This window comes from Pristis pectinata, chromosome 10 (genome assembly GCF_009764475.1).
Source record: "Pristis pectinata isolate sPriPec2 chromosome 10, sPriPec2.1.pri, whole genome shotgun sequence".
Taxonomy (NCBI): domain Eukaryota; kingdom Metazoa; phylum Chordata; class Chondrichthyes; order Rhinopristiformes; family Pristidae; genus Pristis; species Pristis pectinata.
In genome coordinates, this window is record NC_067414.1 from 35,775,484 (window position 1) to 35,795,238 (window position 19,755).

Below are 19,755 nucleotides of genomic sequence, written 5' to 3' on the forward strand. Positions count from 1 at the left end.
TATCAAGCAGAGGAAAAACTTGGATATTCTCAAAGACTCATGGGAATCTCTGACCCATTGCTGCTTAAACTGGAGAAAGAGCTTCAGGGATGGCATTGGGAACCAAGCATTTCTTCAGGAGCAGACAGAGGCCAAGTGGAAACAGAGGAAGGAAAGCAGCTCATGTATATCTGCATTATGGTCTGTGGATCCCACTCAGGCCTTGAATTCTGAGGTGGAAGCAAGTCATCCTCGACTCCGAGGGACTACGTAAGAAGAGTAGAAGACACTTAATTCTAGTGATACATTTCAAGGTTTATGTATTGCAAATGGTATGCCATTTTATTGCAGAACTTCTGCCTGTAATCATTCCTAAGAGCTTGGCTGTTGTGTTAGTACTGGGATTTTCTAGCAGGAGTAAAGGAAGTCAATTCCTACCTTGACTCTTATCCAGTTTTCTTCCCCATTTACATCCATGATGGCTCTGATGCCCTTCTCCAGTTTTTTGGTCCCAGCCAGCTAATTTTTACCTCAGATGTCCAACCCCTGCACCTCCATCCCACACCAGGATGGCTGAAGAGCCCTTTAAGTATACCTCTGCCTTCCTCCACCATCTTCCTCCTTCACCCAGCTGAACTTGTTTTCACATTGAACAACTTCATTCACTCAACTACATTTTTGATTTGAAGGAAATGAGTGAAGGGAACCTGCATGGGTCCAAGCTGTGATTAGCACTCTGTGGGATTAGTCGAATAGTCTTTGCTTCAGTCCCACTCAGGGTTCCTCACTCACTCACTGGTACTCACTCGGGATTCCTCACTCAGGATTCCTCACTCACTTTGTTGGTACGTTGATGGCTTTATTGGTGCCGCTTCCTACTCTCAAACTGAACTCAAATGTTTCATCACCTTGCTGTCAACGTCCACCCTGCTCTAATTTTCACATGGCCCATTTCTGACTTGTCACATTCATTTCTTAATTTTCCCTTCATCTCTATTCTGGAACAGGTTAGTGACCAATATCCATCAGAAACCCACTCTACTTTCTTGCCTGGTCCCCCATCTCCCTTGTTTTCTCTATATTGCAAAAATCTATCTCAGCCTTCAATATTCTTAGCTCAGCCCCCAAGCTCTCTTAGAGTAGAGAAGTGCAAAAGATTCACAACCTGTTAGAAGAAATTCCTCATCTCCATCTTAACATGAGTGATCCATTTTTATTTGTACACTTCCACTACCAAAGAAAACATCCTCTCACCATCAATTCTGTCAAATCCCTTCAGGATCTTATTTCAATTTATAAACTCCGTACAGATCTAATCTACTTATCTTTTCTCACAAGGCAAACCCTTAACCAATTTCTACTAATTAGTCCCATCTTTATAATCTGCATGTGTACTTCCAATTACTGCATATTTTGTAGCCATCCAATGAAACTTTACAATCAGCTACCTTCTTGCTGTATCTTGGCTTTTAACAAGACTATGGAACATAAGGGGAAAGAATGGACTTTTAAAGGAATCACAACAATTGATACATGCTAATAATCAAGTACCAGTTTATTAAATTGTAATTCGGTTATCGATAATTTTACCAAAATTATAGATTTAGTCATTTGCAATAAAACTTTGGACTCGAAGTACTATTAATAATGACTGCTTATGTGCAGTGTTCGAATTCCAGTTTCAACTGACAAGGCCAATATGGGAAAATCATTATTTTATAAATCTTTGTGCTAACAAACATGACCATGTAGAATTTATGTCTGGCTTTCAAAAGATTACATGCGACTTTCAAAACATTACACATCTGACTGATCTCATTTGTGCATTGGATATGCTGTTCAGTGGTCTAACACCTTGATACAAACAAAACAGTGAAGGCACAAGCAGAAATTGGCTATAACAAAAGCAGTCTGTGATCATGTGGGAACAAAATGGGAACAGTTTAAAGTAGTCTGTAAAAACAGCACATTTTTTTTTGCTTAATAGAAGAGCCACCTGTCAACTTCCAGAACACCCACACAACACATCACATAAATTTTTTTAAAAATGTCACAAATATGTAACTAAAATGAAGCAAAAGCACGAGGAAGAGATGTCACTCATGAATTTGGTAAACGATGATGCAATTAGGTATCAATTTGAGTTGAACAGATGGACTCCTTGGTGAGCTCTTTTGCAAAATACTTCCTTCAGTGAGAAATTTATCATATGAACACCAGCTTAGAACCACTATTTGCTAAAAGCTTCTGAAAATGATCTGCAACCCATTGCAAGCATGATAGTAAAACTAGCTATTACACTTGATGAAAGTTATATGGCCACCTTGCTGTTTAGATTTTATGGCAATGGGAATGGACATAGGATGAATACTACAATGGTTGACATGAAGACTGCAAGTTTGCAATTGTCTCCTGTAACCATGCTTGGGAAAGTTCTCAATATATTGCACTTAGAGACTGAAAGTTGATGCAGTGATGATTCACTTTGGTTTTTCCATAATCAATTTTTAATGATTTACTAATAACAAAGCCTGGAAGCAACCACAAATTGATAAAATGAAAACCTGAAAAATGTAACCTCTACAGATATGATTTTAGATCAAGGCAAAAGGCAACAGAATGGGCGATTACTTCATATTCAGTGCAGCTAGATATGGGGAATACATGTTCAGTTAACTAAATTGTGCAAGTCCTAATCCAGTCCCAGTTGGAACTACAAGGCTTAGGGGTTCCCCCATAAATCAGTTCTCAAACCATGACAATACAAACACAAGTCTTGCGCTGATAGCAAGATACACAAGGTTATACTGCTTCCATTACAAGATGGCAGATACTCAAAACATTTCATTTTTATAGTGGAATTCATAATTATCACAACATACTTTTGTAATAATTATTGAATGTAAGTCAATTTAATGATCAAACATGCACAAAATAGTGATTAAGTAATAAATTCACAAAAACTGAGTGACACCAGCAATATGCAAAATTACTTAGTTCCATGAAGAGATCCAGATAGCAAAAACATTAAGTAAAACTTACATTCACAGTTAATCATTTTCAGAGATTTCCGTTACAAAAATTTTAAAATAGTTTACTAACTGCCTTAAAGCATAGGTGAAAAATGAACCTGCATTGTAAAGAATACGGTAATCATTGGGTTTATGAACTCGAGTCAACCAGTTTTCGCAAAACAAAACAGCATTAAAATGGATCTGCTCAGCAGGTCAGGGACCATTTTGTGGAGACTCCAGGTATCCAGAGAGAAGCTAAGAATTGTCCGACAGAAAATATAGAAATACTCAACATATTCTTTTTCCATATGAGATAGTAGGCTGTTTGGCCCATCAAGTATATGGCTGTTTTCAGAACAATCCCATCCTTACCACTTACCTCCCTGTAGCCCATTCTCATTCAACTCCATTCTGATCATCTCACCATCCACCTGTACAAAGGGCAATTTACAGTAGTAAGTTAACTTATCAGAGGAGGGAAACCAGAGCACCGGATTGGGGGGGGGGGGGGGGACTGGAGAAGAGGACCCACATAGAGCTAGAGCATGTCAATTCTAAACAGACAACATGGGAAGATTGAATCCAGGTCATAGAGCCACAAGAGAGCAGCACTACCTGCAGTGCCACTGTGAATGGCAGGTAGCACCTGTGTAGTGAGATATACAGTTAACATTTCGGGCTGATAATCTTTCATTGGTACTCATGACAGGTCACTGACCTGACATGTTAACTCTTTCTGTCTCCACAGATGCTATAATCTTTCATTCTGTTACCACAGATGTTAACCGACCTGCCCATTTCCAACATTTTATTTTTACTTCAGATTTCCCCATCTTGCAACATTTTGCTTTTAGATTAATATGGATTTGCTTTCTGTGCTAAAATCAACGAAGAAGAGGACCCACATGGAGCTAGAGCATGTGAATTCTACACAGACAACATGGGAAGATTGAATCCAGGTCATAGAGCCACAAGAGAGCAGCACTACCTGCAGTGCCACTGTGAATGGCAGGTAGCACCTGTGTAGTGAGATATACAGTTAACATTTCGGGCTGATAATCTTTCATTGGTACTCATGACAGGTCACTGACCTGACATGTTAACTCTTTCTGTCTCCACAGATGCTATAATCTTTCATTCTGTTACCACAGATGTTAACCGACCTGCCCATTTCCAACATTTTATTTTTACTTCAGATTTCCCCATCTTGCAACATTTTGCTTTTAGATTAATATGGATTTGCTTTCTGTGCTAAAATCAACGAAGAAGAGGACCCACATGGAGCTAGAGCATGTGAATTTTACACAGACAACATGGGAAGATTGAATCCAGGTCATAGAGCCACAAGAGAGCAGCATTACCTGCAGTGCCACTGTGAATGGCGGGTAGCACCTGTGTAGTGAGATATACAGTTAACATTTCAGGCTGATAATCTTTCATTGGTACTCATGAGAGGTCACTGATCTGACATGTTAACTCCTTCTGTCTCCACAGATGCTATAATCTTTCATTCTGTTACCACAGATGTTAACTGACCTGACCATTTCCAACATTTTATTTTTACTTCAGATTTCCCCATCTTGCAACATTTTGCTTTTAGATCAATACGGATTTGCTTTCTGTGCTAAAATCAACAAATACTGATGACTTCAGCCTCCTTAGGTTTTTGTTCAAAAGAATATTCACTGATGTTTATCACTTATGCCATCATTGGTACTGTTAGTTAATTCCATCAACTGATCTACCCTGAGCAATGCACAAAACAATGCTGTTTTCAAACCACAAAAAACAAAAAATTATTAAATCTCAAATTATGCGCTCAAACATTAGAAAAGGATCAAAATTAAAAGTGTACAAATGTAATATTCATGATGACACAATGTACTATAAAATAGTGAGAACATCTTTCAGTTTTAGATTTATTCTTTCATACTCTTTGGGAATTCTTTCTGTGAGAAGTTCCTGAAATAGCTTATCCTTTTTTCTCAGAAAGTTCACGGGTTTCCCATTCTTCCCAACCACCAGGGAAATGCACAGCTCTGAAACAAAAAGCAGTATCCAGTTATTTAATCTCCTGATGTTGTGCCATAAGAGAAAATCTTTAATTCACTAATGGCAAATATTTAAATGAATATAGATCACATCAAAATTCTCAAAGCACTTAATGTGCTGGACTACTTTTGAAGAATGGCAATTATGGTGGGAGTGAAATAATTATTTCCCCTTCATGAAGATTACACATTCCATACAAGGTAATGAGTATTTCCTAAACTCTCACTGCATCCTCTTCATACAAGAGCCATAGTCCAGAAGCCACTTTCTACAAATGAGACACAAGTTACTCAGTGCCAAGTTATATTTAATCGTAAATAGTTAAACTGTGTTCCTTTTGGAATAGAGGATTTTCCTGCATTTGTTGCTCCAAGTATTGATGGAGGAGGTAAAGAATAAATAGCAGACACAAACATAGATAAGTAATCAGCAGGTCAGGCAAGATCTCTGGAGAGAAAACCAGTTACTGTATTAGATTGATGATGTTTAATCAAAATTGGGAAATGTTAGAAAATTAAAAAGTTGTAGAGAATGTAGGGAGTGAAGGGCAAAGAAAACAAAAGAGAAGGTCTGTAATAGGATGGAGACCAGAAGAGATTGAATGACACAAGAGGCAGTGCTGCTGGCTGAAAGGTATGTCTGGTGGAGGTACCTTACAGCCTTTAGGATGTAATATCAAACTCAACAATTTCAGACAACTAGCCATTCCAGTCTTGCTACACATATCCAGCATTCAATTTCCTAGTTCCTCCCCACCTGCCTCCCATACTCCTTTTTGGTGTTTCAGATTTCGTTAGTCTTTTCCTATCTACACCTCCCTCAGACCTAACTTTACCATTGTCTTTCAGTACTTGTAATGCCACCATGTGTCATTCAATCTCTCCAATCTCCATCCCATCACAGACCTTGCCACTTTTGTCCTTCCTCCCTTTGTTTCATTTTCCTAGTTCTGACAAAAGGTTACTGACCTGAAATTAGTTCTGTCCCTGCATATGTTGCCTAGCCTGCCAAACACTTCCAAGATTTTCTCTTTTTATTTCTAATGTTCAGCATGTGACAATAATAAACCAATACCAATCCAACAGAAGTTTTCAGTGTTGAAGACCTATAACTGTAAATAGCAATCATTCACTACATTGACTTGTTAGATGATAATAAAGCAACAGAAATTTGTGCAAAGGGAAGGCTGGAGAAAAAAACTTGAAAGTGTTATTAGAATATTGTTTTCTTTGCCACAAGCTATTGTCGTAATAGGAACCCAAAGTTTATTTTAAAAGGGTAATTAAATAACAGCGAGTAAACAAAAAGGAATAATAAGCAGTATAATGAGCAAGTATGACAGTCAAATTAGATAGGGTGGCTTAAACAGAAAATCACTGGCACAGAAGTATTGGATAGGAACATAACAAAGGAAATAGAAGTAGACCATACAGCCCATCGAGTCTGCTCTGCCATTCAATAAGATCACAGCAGATCTAATTTCATTTTCCTGCCTGATCCCAAAAATCTATTTCAGTCATTTATGTACCAAATGATTCAGCATGGACAACTCTTTAGGGTATAGAATCCAACCCTCAGAGAAGAACTTCCTCTTCACCACAATCTTAAATGGGCAAACTTCTATGCTGAGGCCATCTGCTAGGCTGTCTGCACTAGGGGAAACATCCTCATAGTATCCAGGCTATCAAGCTCATAGGCCCATTTTGTTCTATTTTTCATAAGATAATGCCTACAACCCAATCACCCTATCGAACCTTTGCTACACCCTCAAAAGGTAAATAAGTTTGGTTACCAAAAAGTACACAATATTACAGGTGTGGTTTCTTCAAAGCCTTGTAACATATACAGCAAGACTTCCTTACTCTGTACTCCATTCTCCTTTCCAATTATTAACAATATTCCATTTGCTACTTTAATTGCTTGCTGTATCTGTATATTATTAGGACACCCAGATTTCTTTAACACTATTTAAATGCCCTGCTTTTATATGCTCTCCTCCATTATACTTCATCTATTAGCATTTTATCCATCCCATATCCTTTTCTAAACAAGTGTCCTCCTCACACCTGACTTTCCTTTCCATCACTGTATTAGTAGTAAGCTTGGGTATATTACACTTATGCATGTAATTAATATGACTGCAAACAGCCAAGGCTCCAGTGATCTCTTGGTCCCCACTAATTACAGCATGCCGACCTAAAAGTTATCCATTTATCCCTGCCCTCCCTTCACTTGGTTAACCAACCCTCGTTCCAAAAAAAGTGTTCTACTCAATTGCATCAGCCCTCGTCTTTTATGTGGTACCTTGTCACCTGTTAGAAATGCATTGGCTCCCTTTCGACCTAACCTACCAAAGAATTCTATTAAACACTATTTCCTTTTCATAAAAGCATGTTGACTTTGCTTAATTGTGTAATACTTTTCCCAAGCACTCTCATCACTTAATAATGAATTCCAGCACTTTTCCAACAGCTGACAAAAGGTAAGTGGCATGTAGTTTCATGATCCCTTTCTTGAACAGTAGTGTCACAAATTCTGTTCTGTGACAGTTTGAGAACCCAATCCTGTTCCAGCACATTTATTGAGGTAAAATTGAACAAAAGAAACATACTATTGAGTTGCTGGTACTGTACTCACCTACTGTAGCCCAAAGATATAGCAGTATCCAAGGCCTTTTTGCTCCTGACTCCTCCCAAACATGAAAAAACAATTTTATCTGACGTTGTTGGCATTTGTTTGTTGTATATTTCCATAAAACCTTTGGGATCCAACTGCAAGGTTTGCTCCACTTGACCCACTTAAGGTAAATAAGAAATAATTGTAAACATTTCCACCAATATCTGTAAAATGGTGATGGTATTTTTGTTTAAAATTTTTTTTTGCTTACCAATATATTACAAAAATAAATAAAAATGGCAGTTTCATTTTACATAAGTAACTGTAGGGATGTACAAATTCAGGTACAAAATACTGGACACACACAGAAAACATTGCAGATAAGACCATACATATACCTTGTAATCCAAATTATCAGCATCTGTTGGGAGGATAGCATTCAAGTACAAAGTAAAATCAGAATTACACAATTGAACAGCTACCTACTACCTAATAGAATTGTTTCAAATATCAGTGTTGCAATTTACCTCTGAAAGTGACAAGCTTATCCTCCAGAGGTTAATATTTCAATATAATATAGTGATCTGTTTTAAATCCTAAACCATAGTTAAATTTTCCCTCATATCACAGGTGCAGACAATAGATAATGACTGCACAGAACTACTGGCAGTGGGACTGTATGGACTGGAGATCACCAATTGGTACAAACCCCATTGGGTGGTCTACGTGACTTTCTTCTACTTGTTCTTGGCTTTTCTGTGCCAGATTTTTTATGCTCTTCCTTGCTACTGAAATTCATTGTTACTTCAAAATCAAAATGGATGCAGTACAATATCTGACCAAATAATAATGAAGGCAAAATGTCCTATAAACTAACTTGGAACAAGTCTCAAGAGGAAATTTTTACTTCAGTACTTCCACTCAAGTTATGCTGTCTGAACAAAAAGGTACAAAACTATTTACATTTTCCCCTAAAAAAAAATCATGATGAGAGCTTAAAGTGTTCAATTAGTTTTAACAGTTAATCAATAACACACTTAAGGTAAACCTGTTAACCAGATTTTTTCTAAATCACCAGCTGATAAATTACGTTCTATGACTAGTTCTTTGAATCAAACAGTTGAAACAATATTTGATACTTAAGTTATTTTTCCAGTTCCTTATATTTAAAGATACTGTGTTAGGTCATAAAGGTTATTATATCTTGCTAGCAACATAAAGTATAAGATAAGATTTCTTTATTAGTCACATGTACATTAAAACACAGGGTGAAATGCATCTTTGCATAGAATGTTCTGGGGTCAGCCCACAAGTGTTGCCACGCTTCTGGCGCCAACATAGCATGCCCACAACTCCTAACCTACATGTCTTTGGAATGTGGGAGGAAACCGGAGCACCCGGAGGAAACCCACGCCATCTTGGAGAACGTACACACTCCTTATAGACAGCGGCTGGAATTGAACCCAGGTCACTGGCGCTGTAATAGCATTATGTTAACTGCTACCCATTTTATGGAATGATTTGACTCTGCATGATGCTTCTTCAAGTAGGAATGATACACTTCACAAGTATGTGTCCCGTTCTTAACAGAGGCTCTGTTCAGACTGCCAGAGTTGAGAATCCTTATTTTTGCATGGATTATCTCCTCTGCAACATCTACAGTTTGCATAACATGCTCTTCTTCTTTCAAAATTTTTTTGATCTCATCAGGCGCAGATCTATTTTCTATTTTTTCTACTTCTCCTTTTTCTCCAGTTTCTTCTTTTCCCTCTTTTGTTCTTTTCTTTTTTTTCTTTGAATTGTCTAAATGAGCAGTAGGATAGGGGACTCGATAGTCAGGGGGACAGACAGGTGTTTCTGTGGTCAGGATGGTGTGTTACCTCCCTGGTGCCAGGGTCAAGGATGTATTGGTGCAAATAAAGAACATCCTGAAAAAAGAGAGTGAGTGGCCAGAGGTCATAGTCCATACTGGTACTAATGACATAGGTAAGAACAGAGAATTGGTTTTGAAAAGCAAATTTAAGGTAAATAGTTGAAAGACAGGACCTCAAGGGTTATAACCTCCCTGCACCACATGCTAGAGAGTACAGAAATAGAAAGATGGGACAGATGAATGCATGACTAAACAGCTGGTGAGGGGGAGGATGAGATATTCAGGTTTTAGATCATTAGGATCTCATCTGGAGCAGGGGTAATCTGTACAAGAAGGATCGATTGCACCTGAATGGGATGGGGACCAATCCTTGCAGAGAGCGTTGCTGGTGCTACTCTGGAAGGTTTAATCTAGTGAGGCAGGTGGTTGGGACCCAGAATAACAGTGCAGCGTAGAGAGGCCGACTCATATGCAGAACAGGCAAATCCAGTGGGAAGAGTGGGAAGAGTAGGCAGAGGCAGAAAGGGAAGCATTAGAGGGATGGTAGGCTTAACTGCATTTACTTTAATGCAATGAGCTGCATAGGCAAGACAGATGAACTGAGAAAAGTTTCAGGTGTGACGGGGGAGGGTGCCTCAGAGGAGGGCTTATTGCACTGCTGATCAGAGACCATCATGGCAGTATTTAGGGAGGATATCCCAGTGAGGTCGGCCCATTAGGCTGTATGGGTAGAACTTTGATAGGGTTATATTATAGGCCTGCCAATAGACTGTGGGAATTAGAAGATAGGCAGATCACAGAAGGCTGTAAAAGCAACAGGGTTGTAGTAGGAGGGGTTTTTAAAAACTTTCTCGATATTGACTTAGACACTACCTCCGAATTAGCAAGATTATGGCCAGGACCTCTACAATTCCATTCTTTCCTCTCCTCAGGAATCTTAATATAATGATCTCTATTTTTTTTAGACATTCCTCCACTGATAACTGCTCTACTTGGCCCAGCACATTTCCTAGAACAATGTCCACCAATGCTGTCTTCCTCTTTGGGCCAAAAATACACAAATCAAAAGGTTCTCCTGAAAACACTTCAGAAATCTTGCCCCTTATTTTCTCTTATGTTATGGTTACCTAGATAATAGAACATAGAACAATTACAGTCATACAGTCAATGAACAATTATAATCATAGAGTTGAAGTTGTATAGCAAAGAAATGGGCCCATCAGCCCACTATGTCCATGCCAACCTTTCTGCCCCACTACAGGAATTGCATTTTCCCTCAGTAGGATCGTATCCTTCTAGGCTTCACCTATTTAAGCGTCTATCTAAATGTCTCTTAAATAAGAGTATTTGATCCCACCACCTCCTCTGGCAGCGCGTTCCAAATATCAACCACTCTCTATGTAAAAAAAAACTTATCCCTAAGATCCCCTTTAATTTTCCTACTTCTCGCCTTAAAACCATGCCCTCATTTTTGATACTCCACCATGGGAAAAAGAATTTGATTATCTACACTACCTATGCCTCTCATATATTTTATATACTTCTGAGAGGTCAACCCTCAGCCTCCTTCACTCCAGGGAAAACAAGCCCAGCCCATCAAATCTCTCCCCATAACAAAAGTTCTCCAATCCAGGTACCATTTGCAGCAAATCTCCTCTGCACTCTCTCCAGTGCAATTACATCCTAATATTTGGATAGGTAATTTTATCCCCATCAATACTACTCTACTCCATAGGTACTGCACAACCTTAATTTTTCTGATTTGCTCCTCAATATCCTTCCTGCTAGTTGATAATTATGGAATAGCCCCTGCAGCATAAATTTTTTTTAAAAAAGCCAATCTTCCATTTCAGAAAAGCTTAGACAATGGTGCTGCTCATACAATATCACATCATGTTGTTTCTTCCACCTCCTCACCTCCTTTATTGAACAATACTGTGATATTATGTGAGAAACAACTAGGACAAGAGCCTTGCTCATAGTTGGCAATGTCTCGCGTCACCTGGTAACATCGAGGAAATGGCTGACATACTTTTGCTCCGGTATCCACACAAGAGACTGCAGATGCTGTAGTCTAGAGCAAAAACAAACTACTGGAGGAAGTATGGGTTGAGCAGCATCTGTGGAGGCAAAGGGATAGTCGACTTTTCAGGTTGAGACCCTGCATCAGGGCTGACAGTATAAAGAGGTGAGAGGGAGGGGTAAGGCAGGGGCGGGCAGGCAATAGTTGGAAATTAGATGAGGAGGGGGATGATAGGCAGATGGAGCCATGGGGAGAGGGAGGGATGGTTGGAAGACAGCATCTGGTAGGTGATAGGTACAGATAGATAAGGGGAGAGAAAAAAGGGGGCAAATGAAGCCAGGTGGGGGAAGATGGAGATAGAGGCAGAGGCTAGAAAGTGCTAAGTGGATATACAAGAGACTGCAGATGCTGGAATCTGATAAGTAAATATGGTGATGTGGAACCAGATAAGGAAGGGATGACAGGCAGACGGAAACCAGTTGGGGGAGGAGAACCTGGGTGGATTAGGATAGGAAACCCAGTCGGTATAGTAGTGTGTGGGTGATGGAACCAGGTGGGGGAGAGGAGCAACGTGAGTGGATCAGAAAGGAAAGAGAAAGCAGCACAGGGAATGCAGGTTACCTAAACCTGGACAATTCATTGTTCATACCATTGGGTTGTAGACCAGCCAGGCAGAATACAAGGTACTATTCTTAATCCAGGTCTAGTTTTTGTCTCCTCACACCACTTCATTGTTACAAGCCATAGACCAAGGTACTAATGCTATGTTTAAAATTTACTACCCAGAGTGAGAAAAGCTATTTCAGAATCAAGTGGCACTGATAAACGCATCATTCAGGAAATGTGGAAGCTTAAGATAGCCAAACACTCTAATAATGTTTCTTAGGATGACGTATCCACGCAACAATGAATGGCTGATGGAGGAAATTATTGCCAGAGTCTGTGCATGACTCCCAAGGGTTTATGACCTCCAGAAGACAGTCAGGTTGGCAAATGAGTTTGGGTTAGATTTGATGAATTAGACCAAGATAACTTGGGAGATTTATTGGAAACTTATTGTGAAGAATGTATAAACAAAGATCTATTTGAGCAACATAATTCACAAAAGAAACAAACCCCTGACATATCAATATCAATAATAACTAGCTATGAAATGGCTTGAGATATTTTTCTAATTGAGAAAGTGAGGGCCAACTTCAAAGGCAATGACCCCCCAACATGGAGCACAACATCAGATGTGGGCACATCTAGAAAATGCCATGCTTTGTAAAGCTTGATCAGATGAAGAGAACTACCTAGATTTCCACCAATTCCTTCTTTAAGGCTTGTTCATCAACCATCCAGGAAAGGTAATAGGAAGAACACCTATCATTAATGTTGTGAATTCCATCAAGCTCAGATTCATCACCACTATCCTCAACAACGACATGCGAACACCAGTGGCAACTCTTATTTTCACCTCCCCAACTATGCAAAATCTTCATTATCGCTTGCATACAAAAGATACAAATTAGGAGCAGGAGTTGATCATTCTGCTCCCTGTATTAACCTTTCACAAACTTGCTTATTAAGAATTTGCCTCAAAGAAGATTGTTTCCATTGACCTTTTGAGGAAAATAATTCTGAAAAGTTATGAACCTCAGAAAAAATTTCATCTTATCTGTCTTAAATGTATTTTGAGACATTGGCTATTGTTGCAGATTCTCCTACAAGGGGAAACATCCTTTTCATATCACCCTGTCAAGGCCTCATAGGATCTTCTGTTTCACTTAGTGAGTGAGTATTCTTAAGAGGGTACACTGTATGTGCTTTTATTATTTTACATTTAAGATTTAATTGTTAATAAAATGATATTCCATTATTTCAGATACTTTTTGTTATGTAGTTTTAAATATTTGGGTTTTTTGACCTGCACTCTATAACTATTGACTTGACTACCACCATCAGGTCATGAAGGAAAAGACACGAATAAGTAACCTTCCTGTCCTCAACAATCTAATCACAAACACAACTACCAACAAAAGCACTAGTAGGAAAGACTACATCATTGTACACATTATATAAAGGCTCTTCTCTAGTGAAGTTATATCTTACAACATTGTGCAATTTTTCCACTATGCTAACTGGAACACACAAAGGATAAATCTAGGAGTCTAAACTTAAAGAACAATCAAAAACAGAATTGTATATGGCACAGGACAAACTTCATAGCTTTTTGCTGTTGATAGATTGTGCTTTCTATAAACAGCAATGACAAATGTTAAGATTTTTGTAGCAGATCCATGGCAAATAAGTAAACATCTTCAAATTCAACCATTTGGTGCAAAATGGGAGTTACTATGTATCAGAAAGTATACAGGCACAGGGCATCAGGCTCCCTTTTCCAAAGGAACGCCCTGCACTCACCACCACATGAAGCCACTTCTCCTCTCCACCTCTTGTTTTAAGAGGTTCCTTAAAACACACCTGTTTATCCAAGCCTGTGGACATCGCTCATATTATTTCCTTATGTAGCTTGGTAAAATTTTATTTGAAAATGCCAATTTGAAACCCCTTGGAAGTTTTGTTACATAAAAGTTCCTAAGTACACTCAAGATGCTGCTATATTAATGAAACCACTGGGTTCTAGTGAAAACCCTGAATCTATCCTCCAAAACTGCAGACTTACTGACAGAATTTGAGATGAAAACTTCCAGGTTGCTAATACATTTTCATAAGCAATAGCCCACTACAATATTCATTCTCATTCTTGCAGAAGACCATTTTCACCATTTTTTCATTATAGCCTTGTCGTCTAACTTACATCACTTTGCCCTCTGTTTGTGTTTACTCTGATGCAGGCTTTTACCTTCCTGCTCTCCAATCCTTTTGAAAGCAATGCTTTGGATTTCATGCATCATTAAACCCCAAGAAGATCCTCATGGTGCTTCTTTTTTTCCAAGATTAAACAGCTCTAGCTTTTTTAGTTATTCCTCATACCCCAACATACCCCATCCATTGTTTTCTACTGTACCACTCTGATCATGGTACACAAGTGAATCACACTGATAATTATTGTTTGGTAAAATTGCTTTAATTAACATAATGGTCCATTAATGGAGTAGTGACCAGACCTGTACCCAATACTCAAGGTATAGCCTGATGAGGGCATTAAATATGATACATCAGCATTAGCTCAGGGGTCCAAAACTCAATTAATTTGGCAACATACTTGTATCTTTTATTAATGTTTCATGCATGTTGAAGATTTTTACAATACTTTGCTTATTAAAGTTACTATATACCCACAGATGGATTATGTCCAGACCCATAATGGTATACTTACGTGGTACATTTATGGATCCAGGAATTTGTCCATACTCCTTGAGTTCCCAGGATTCTCTGACATCAATCAGAAAGATTTTGTTTGATTTAAGCAACTGCTTTAATTCCTGGTAAGTGACGGTTTCAGGTGGTACTGTACAAACACTGTAATGGGTTTTGGGTTGGCTTAGGGGAACAGGAGCTAAATAACAAAGATGAAAATAGTTTCATAATTTTAAATTCCATTTGTTATTACATATACGATTGTTTGCAAATACTGTGATACAAAATCATAAATTTTGCCAAGAAATATCGTCTCAAATTTACGATAACAATTAGTACGGCAATGTTTCATTGTAAAAGACCTGTGAACCATATGACAATTGGTTTACTCACAATTATCAAAGATTATGCCTTTAGAAAATTCCTATGAAAGCTTAAGTACATTAGAAATTGAAACAAACATTGGAAATATTCAGCAGATCAGGTAGTATTTGTTGAGTTAATATTTCAACAGTTCCAAAATGTCATTAGCCTGAAGTACTGGCCTACACGTTGCTTGGATATGGCAGCTATCCTAGGGTGAACTGTTGGCTTTTATCTGCACAAATTCCAGAAAGTTCAGGACTTCTGTACACACATGCCTAAACGCAGAAGTACTGAACTCAATGAAAGGCTGATGGTAACAAATGTTATCACTACATTATGGTACTGGAGCAGGGATATGCTGGAGCTTCCCAATCCCTAATGTCACGAACCAGCAACAAAAGAAACACACTGAGCATGATTCAGTGTTAAAAACTACTTTATTAATCACTACTTATGATAATACGTAAAATAGAAGTAAAAATGTTAGTATGTTAGAATTCAAAAATGTTAAACCTTGAACGTTAACCCCAAAACTAAACTCTTCGTGTATGTGTGTGACAAAGTCCCAAACTCCAAGTTCAGGAATGGTTCTTAAAGTTCAGTTCTGCAAGCCATAAGGTGAAACATGAGCAAGGGCTTCTTCAACAACCACCATTGTCTGAAGATAAGACGTAGATGTAGAGAAACAGAGAGAGAGAGTAATTACGAAGTCCAAATGTTCCACGATGGAACCGAAACGACACTTCAGTGTTTACTCGGTAGTGACTTCCTCACCCCGAAAAGCATCTGAATCGTGGTCATCCACACAAATACCTGTTTCCTTCTACAGGTCAGCAACAAAGTGAACTCCACCGGATTACTTCCAACTTCCATACATGGATTTCAGTGGTAGACACAGTTATTGTTTCTCATCCATGGATAGAGAAAACCAGCAGGCTGGTGTCTCTCTCCCTTCTCTCTCTCTCTTCTTCTGCTTCTTCAACAACGTCATTATGTCCTTTATCTTCTATTGACGTAAGCATGCCACACACACACACACACACACACACACACACACTATCTAAAAGGGACATTCACTGAGTCCGTAACATTAAACTGACAAATTGCTCACATATCCTGTGCGAAGTTAGACTCAGAACAGAACCTGCAAGCCAGTCACGTGGACTTACTATGGCTGGGAAAAAATAAACTCATTGAAAAGCAAAACACTGCAGAATAAAAACACAAAATGCTTCTGAAAGATCATCAACATCAAATCCATTGATTTTAGAAGGTAGAAAATGTAACCCAATTATAGGAGAGAGAAAAAACAGGAAACTATAGACCAGTTATCCTGACATTAGTGGGAAAAACACTGGAATCTATTACAAAGGAAATGGGCACTTAGAAAATAAAAATAGGATTGGGTAGAGTCAACACAGATTCATGAAATGGAAACCACATTTGACAAGTCTGTTAGAGATTTGTTTGGTTGTAACTTACAGAACAGATAAAGGTGAATGAGCTGAGGACTGTGTTTAGACTTTTGGAAAGCCTTGAATAAGGTGCCACAGAAAAGATTATTAATTAGAATTAGAACACACATTTTAGAGGTGGGGGAGTGGGGGGTGGGGTAATGGCATGGATTGAGGATTGGATAACATGCAGAAGATAGAGCAACAGGGTTGTTTTCAGTTTGGTGGGTGGACTGGTAGGATGTCACCAGGATCAGTGTTGGAGTCCCCAACTGTTCACAATGAAATCAATGATTCGTATCAGGAGATTCGACGCAAGATATTCAAGTTTGCTGCTGATTCACAGCCTGGTGGCTGTTTGGGCCATGAGGAGGATGTGGAGAGGCTTTAAAAGGTACGTTAAGTGAATGGATAAGGACGTGGCTGCCAAAAGATGGCATGGCCCGGATGGTGGGGATCTTTGATGATAGCTGTTGCCTTCTTAAGGCAGCCCCTCCTGTAGATACTACTGATGGTGGAGAGGGATGTGGCCGTGATATATTGTGCAGAGACTACTACTCCCTGCAGCTTCTTATGTTCCTGTGCATTCGAACTGCCTTACCAAATCACAATGCAACCAGTCAGGATACTTTCAATAGTACATCTGTAGAAGTTTGTTGGAGTGCGCTTTCCTTATGATTGCATCTACGTGCTGGGCCCAGGACAGGTCATCTAATAAGTTAATGCCCAGGAATTTAAAGATGCTGACTCTCTCCACTTCCGATTCCCCAATGTAGACTGGCATACGTTCACCTTCCTTCCCCTTCCTGAAGTCAACAATCAGCTCTTTAGCTTTCCTGAAATTGAGTGAGAGGTTGTTTTTGCAGCACCACTCAACCAGGTGTCCTATCTCGTTCCAGTAAGCTGCCACTTGTGATTCGTCCAACAGTGGTAGTGTTAGCGGCAAAATTGAAGATGGAATTGGAGCTGTGCTTAGCCATAGTCACGTGTGTATAGAGAGCAGAGCAGGGTGCTAAGCACGCAGCCTTGAGGTACACTTGTGTTGAGGATCAGCCAGGAGGAGTTGTTGTTACCAATCTTCACTGACTGAGGTCTGCTGATGAGAAAGTCGAGTATCTGTTTGCAGAGGGAGGTACAGAGGCCCAGTTCTTGAAGCTCGATGATGAATTTGGATGGGATGATTATGCTGAACGCTGAGCTGTAGTCAATGAACAGCAGCCTGACATACAAGTTCCTGTTGTCCAGATGGTCCAGAGCAGAGTGAAGAGCCAGAGAAATCGCATCTGCTATTGACCTGTTGTGGTGGTAGGCAAATTGGAGTGGATCCAGGTCATCTCTGAGGTAGGAGTTGATTCGCGCCATAACCAACCTCTCGAAGCACTTCATTATGGCTGATGTAAGTGCTACCAGACGGTAGTCAGAGGTAGGTTACTGCGCTCTCTTTGGGCACCAGTAAAACAGATGCCTTTTTGAAGCAGGTCGGAACCTCAGAGCACAGAAGAGGTTGAATATGACCCTAAATACTCCAGCCAGTTGGTCTGCACAGATCTTTAGTACTTGGACCAGATACGCCATCTAGGCCAGATGCTTTTGGTGGATTCACCCTTTTGAAGGATGCCCGGATGTCGGCCTCAGAGACTGAAATTACAGGGTCATCTGATGATGTGGGGCTCATGTGGGTGTACCATAGTTCTCCCCATCAAAGTGTGCGTAAAAGGCATTGAGCTCATCCGGGAGCGATGGGTCGTTGCCACTTATGCAACCAAGCTGACTTTGCAGGAAGTAATACTGTGCAAGCCCTACCACAGCTGTCGAGCCTCCATCTGTGATTCCAGTTTAGTCCAAAATTGCCATTTTGCACATGCAATGGCCTTCCAGAAGTCCTACCTGGACTTCTTATATGACTCTGGGTCACCAGCCCTAAACGCCACAGATCTAGTCCTCAGCAGAATACGAATTTCCTGGTTCTTCCAGGGCTTCTGGTTGGGGAAGACTCTGAATGCTTTAGTGGGTGATAACCGTGTTATACTCATTTAGGTCCACTGACAAATCCTTGAACGTGGTCCAGTCCACCAACTTGAAGCAATCCCAAATTAGTTCCTCTGCTTCTGCTGTCCAGCTTTTCCTAGTCCTCTTCACCGATGCCACACTCTTCAGTCTCTGTACACAGGCAGAAGCACAGCCAGGTGGTTGGGCTTACCAAAGTGCGGGCGAGGGATGGAGCAGCAGGCATTCTTGATAGCGGTATAGCAGTGTTGTGTCTTCTAGTATTGATGGTGATGAGTTGCTAAGAAGCAGAGACTTCTTCAAGCTAGCCTGATTGAAGACTCCTGTCATGATATGACAGACATCCAGGTTCACCACTTCTTTCTTGATTATAGCACTTAGTTCCCCAAGTGCGAACTTAATGCCTGCGTGAGGTGAGATGTAGACTACACTCAGAATGATGGCAGAGAACTCCCGCAGGTAGAACGGTCGGCACTTCACTGCAGGTGTTCCAGGTCAGGGGAGCAGGAAAGGACAAGAGCACCACGAGGAGTAGTTAAAGGAATATAGGAGTAGTTAAGGGCGAAAATGTACAGACCTTATCAGAGACATCCCCTCCCCACCCTCACTGCAGCTTTACAAGCTCCTTTTGTCTCCTTTCCAGTCCCGACGAAGCGTCTCCGACCCGAAGCATTAACCTCACAGACGCGGCCTGATCTGCTAAGTATTTCCAGCACTTTGTGCATTTGTCCGTCAGTCGCCACCCGCCGTCGACCTCCCCACCTCCGGACCCCCTCTTCACTCACCCCAGCACCTTCTCTGCTGGCGACAGACTTCGACGGCCGAAGCCCGGCTCACCGCCCGCAGCAGCAGCGCCGACACCAAACCCAACACCCGACCCATGACGACCCGACACAGCCCTGCCCGGCTCGGCCCTGTCACGCAATCCAGGCACGCCAGCGCATGCGCAGTCGGTGGTTGGGAAGGGGCCGAACCGTGTTGCCCCGTCAATCCCTGTTTCCGGTCAGCTCCAGCGTCCGGGTCTTCGCGTCGAAGCGTCTGGAAGAAGGCGGAAGGTGGAGGCCG

At 40.3% G+C, this 19,755-nt stretch overlaps 1 protein-coding gene across 2 annotated transcripts; it reads right to left on the reverse strand.

The window, feature by feature from the left end:
- Nucleotides 1-1,516: 1,516 nt before the first annotated feature.
- Nucleotides 1,517-19,614, reverse strand: tstd3 (thiosulfate sulfurtransferase like domain containing 3). Of its 2 annotated transcripts, XM_052024644.1 has the most exons (5): nucleotides 19,476-19,614; nucleotides 14,883-15,062; nucleotides 7,683-7,842; nucleotides 6,014-6,156; nucleotides 1,517-5,032 (listed from the first exon to the last, which is right to left on the reverse strand). In XM_052024644.1, exons 1-4 carry the CDS (start codon nucleotides 19,570-19,572, stop codon nucleotides 6,045-6,047), a joined length of 549 nt encoding a protein of 182 aa, XP_051880604.1. In that variant the 5' UTR covers nucleotides 19,573-19,614; the 3' UTR covers nucleotides 1,517-5,032; nucleotides 6,014-6,044. The 2 variants fall into 2 exon arrangements, with proteins under 2 accessions (XP_051880604.1, XP_051880605.1); XM_052024645.1 differs by lacking the exon at nucleotides 6,014-6,156.
- Nucleotides 19,615-19,755: the final 141 nt, after the last annotated feature.

What these genes read in the sequence shown, in the direction of transcription:
- tstd3 (XM_052024644.1), bottom strand. Translation starts at nt 19,572, where the DNA reads ATGGGTCGGGTGTTGGGTTTGGTGTCGGCGCTGCTGCTGCGGGCGGTG. An exon ending in CCAGCAGAGAAGGTGCTGGG is followed by an intron (nt 15,063 to 19,475) that starts GTGAGTGAAGAG and finishes TTTGTTATTTAG; the next exon opens with CTCCTGTTCCCCTAAGCCAA. An exon ending in TGGATCCATAAATGTACCAC is followed by an intron (nt 7,843 to 14,882) that starts GTAAGTATACCA and finishes ATTTACCTTAAG; the next exon opens with TGGGTCAAGTGGAGCAAACC.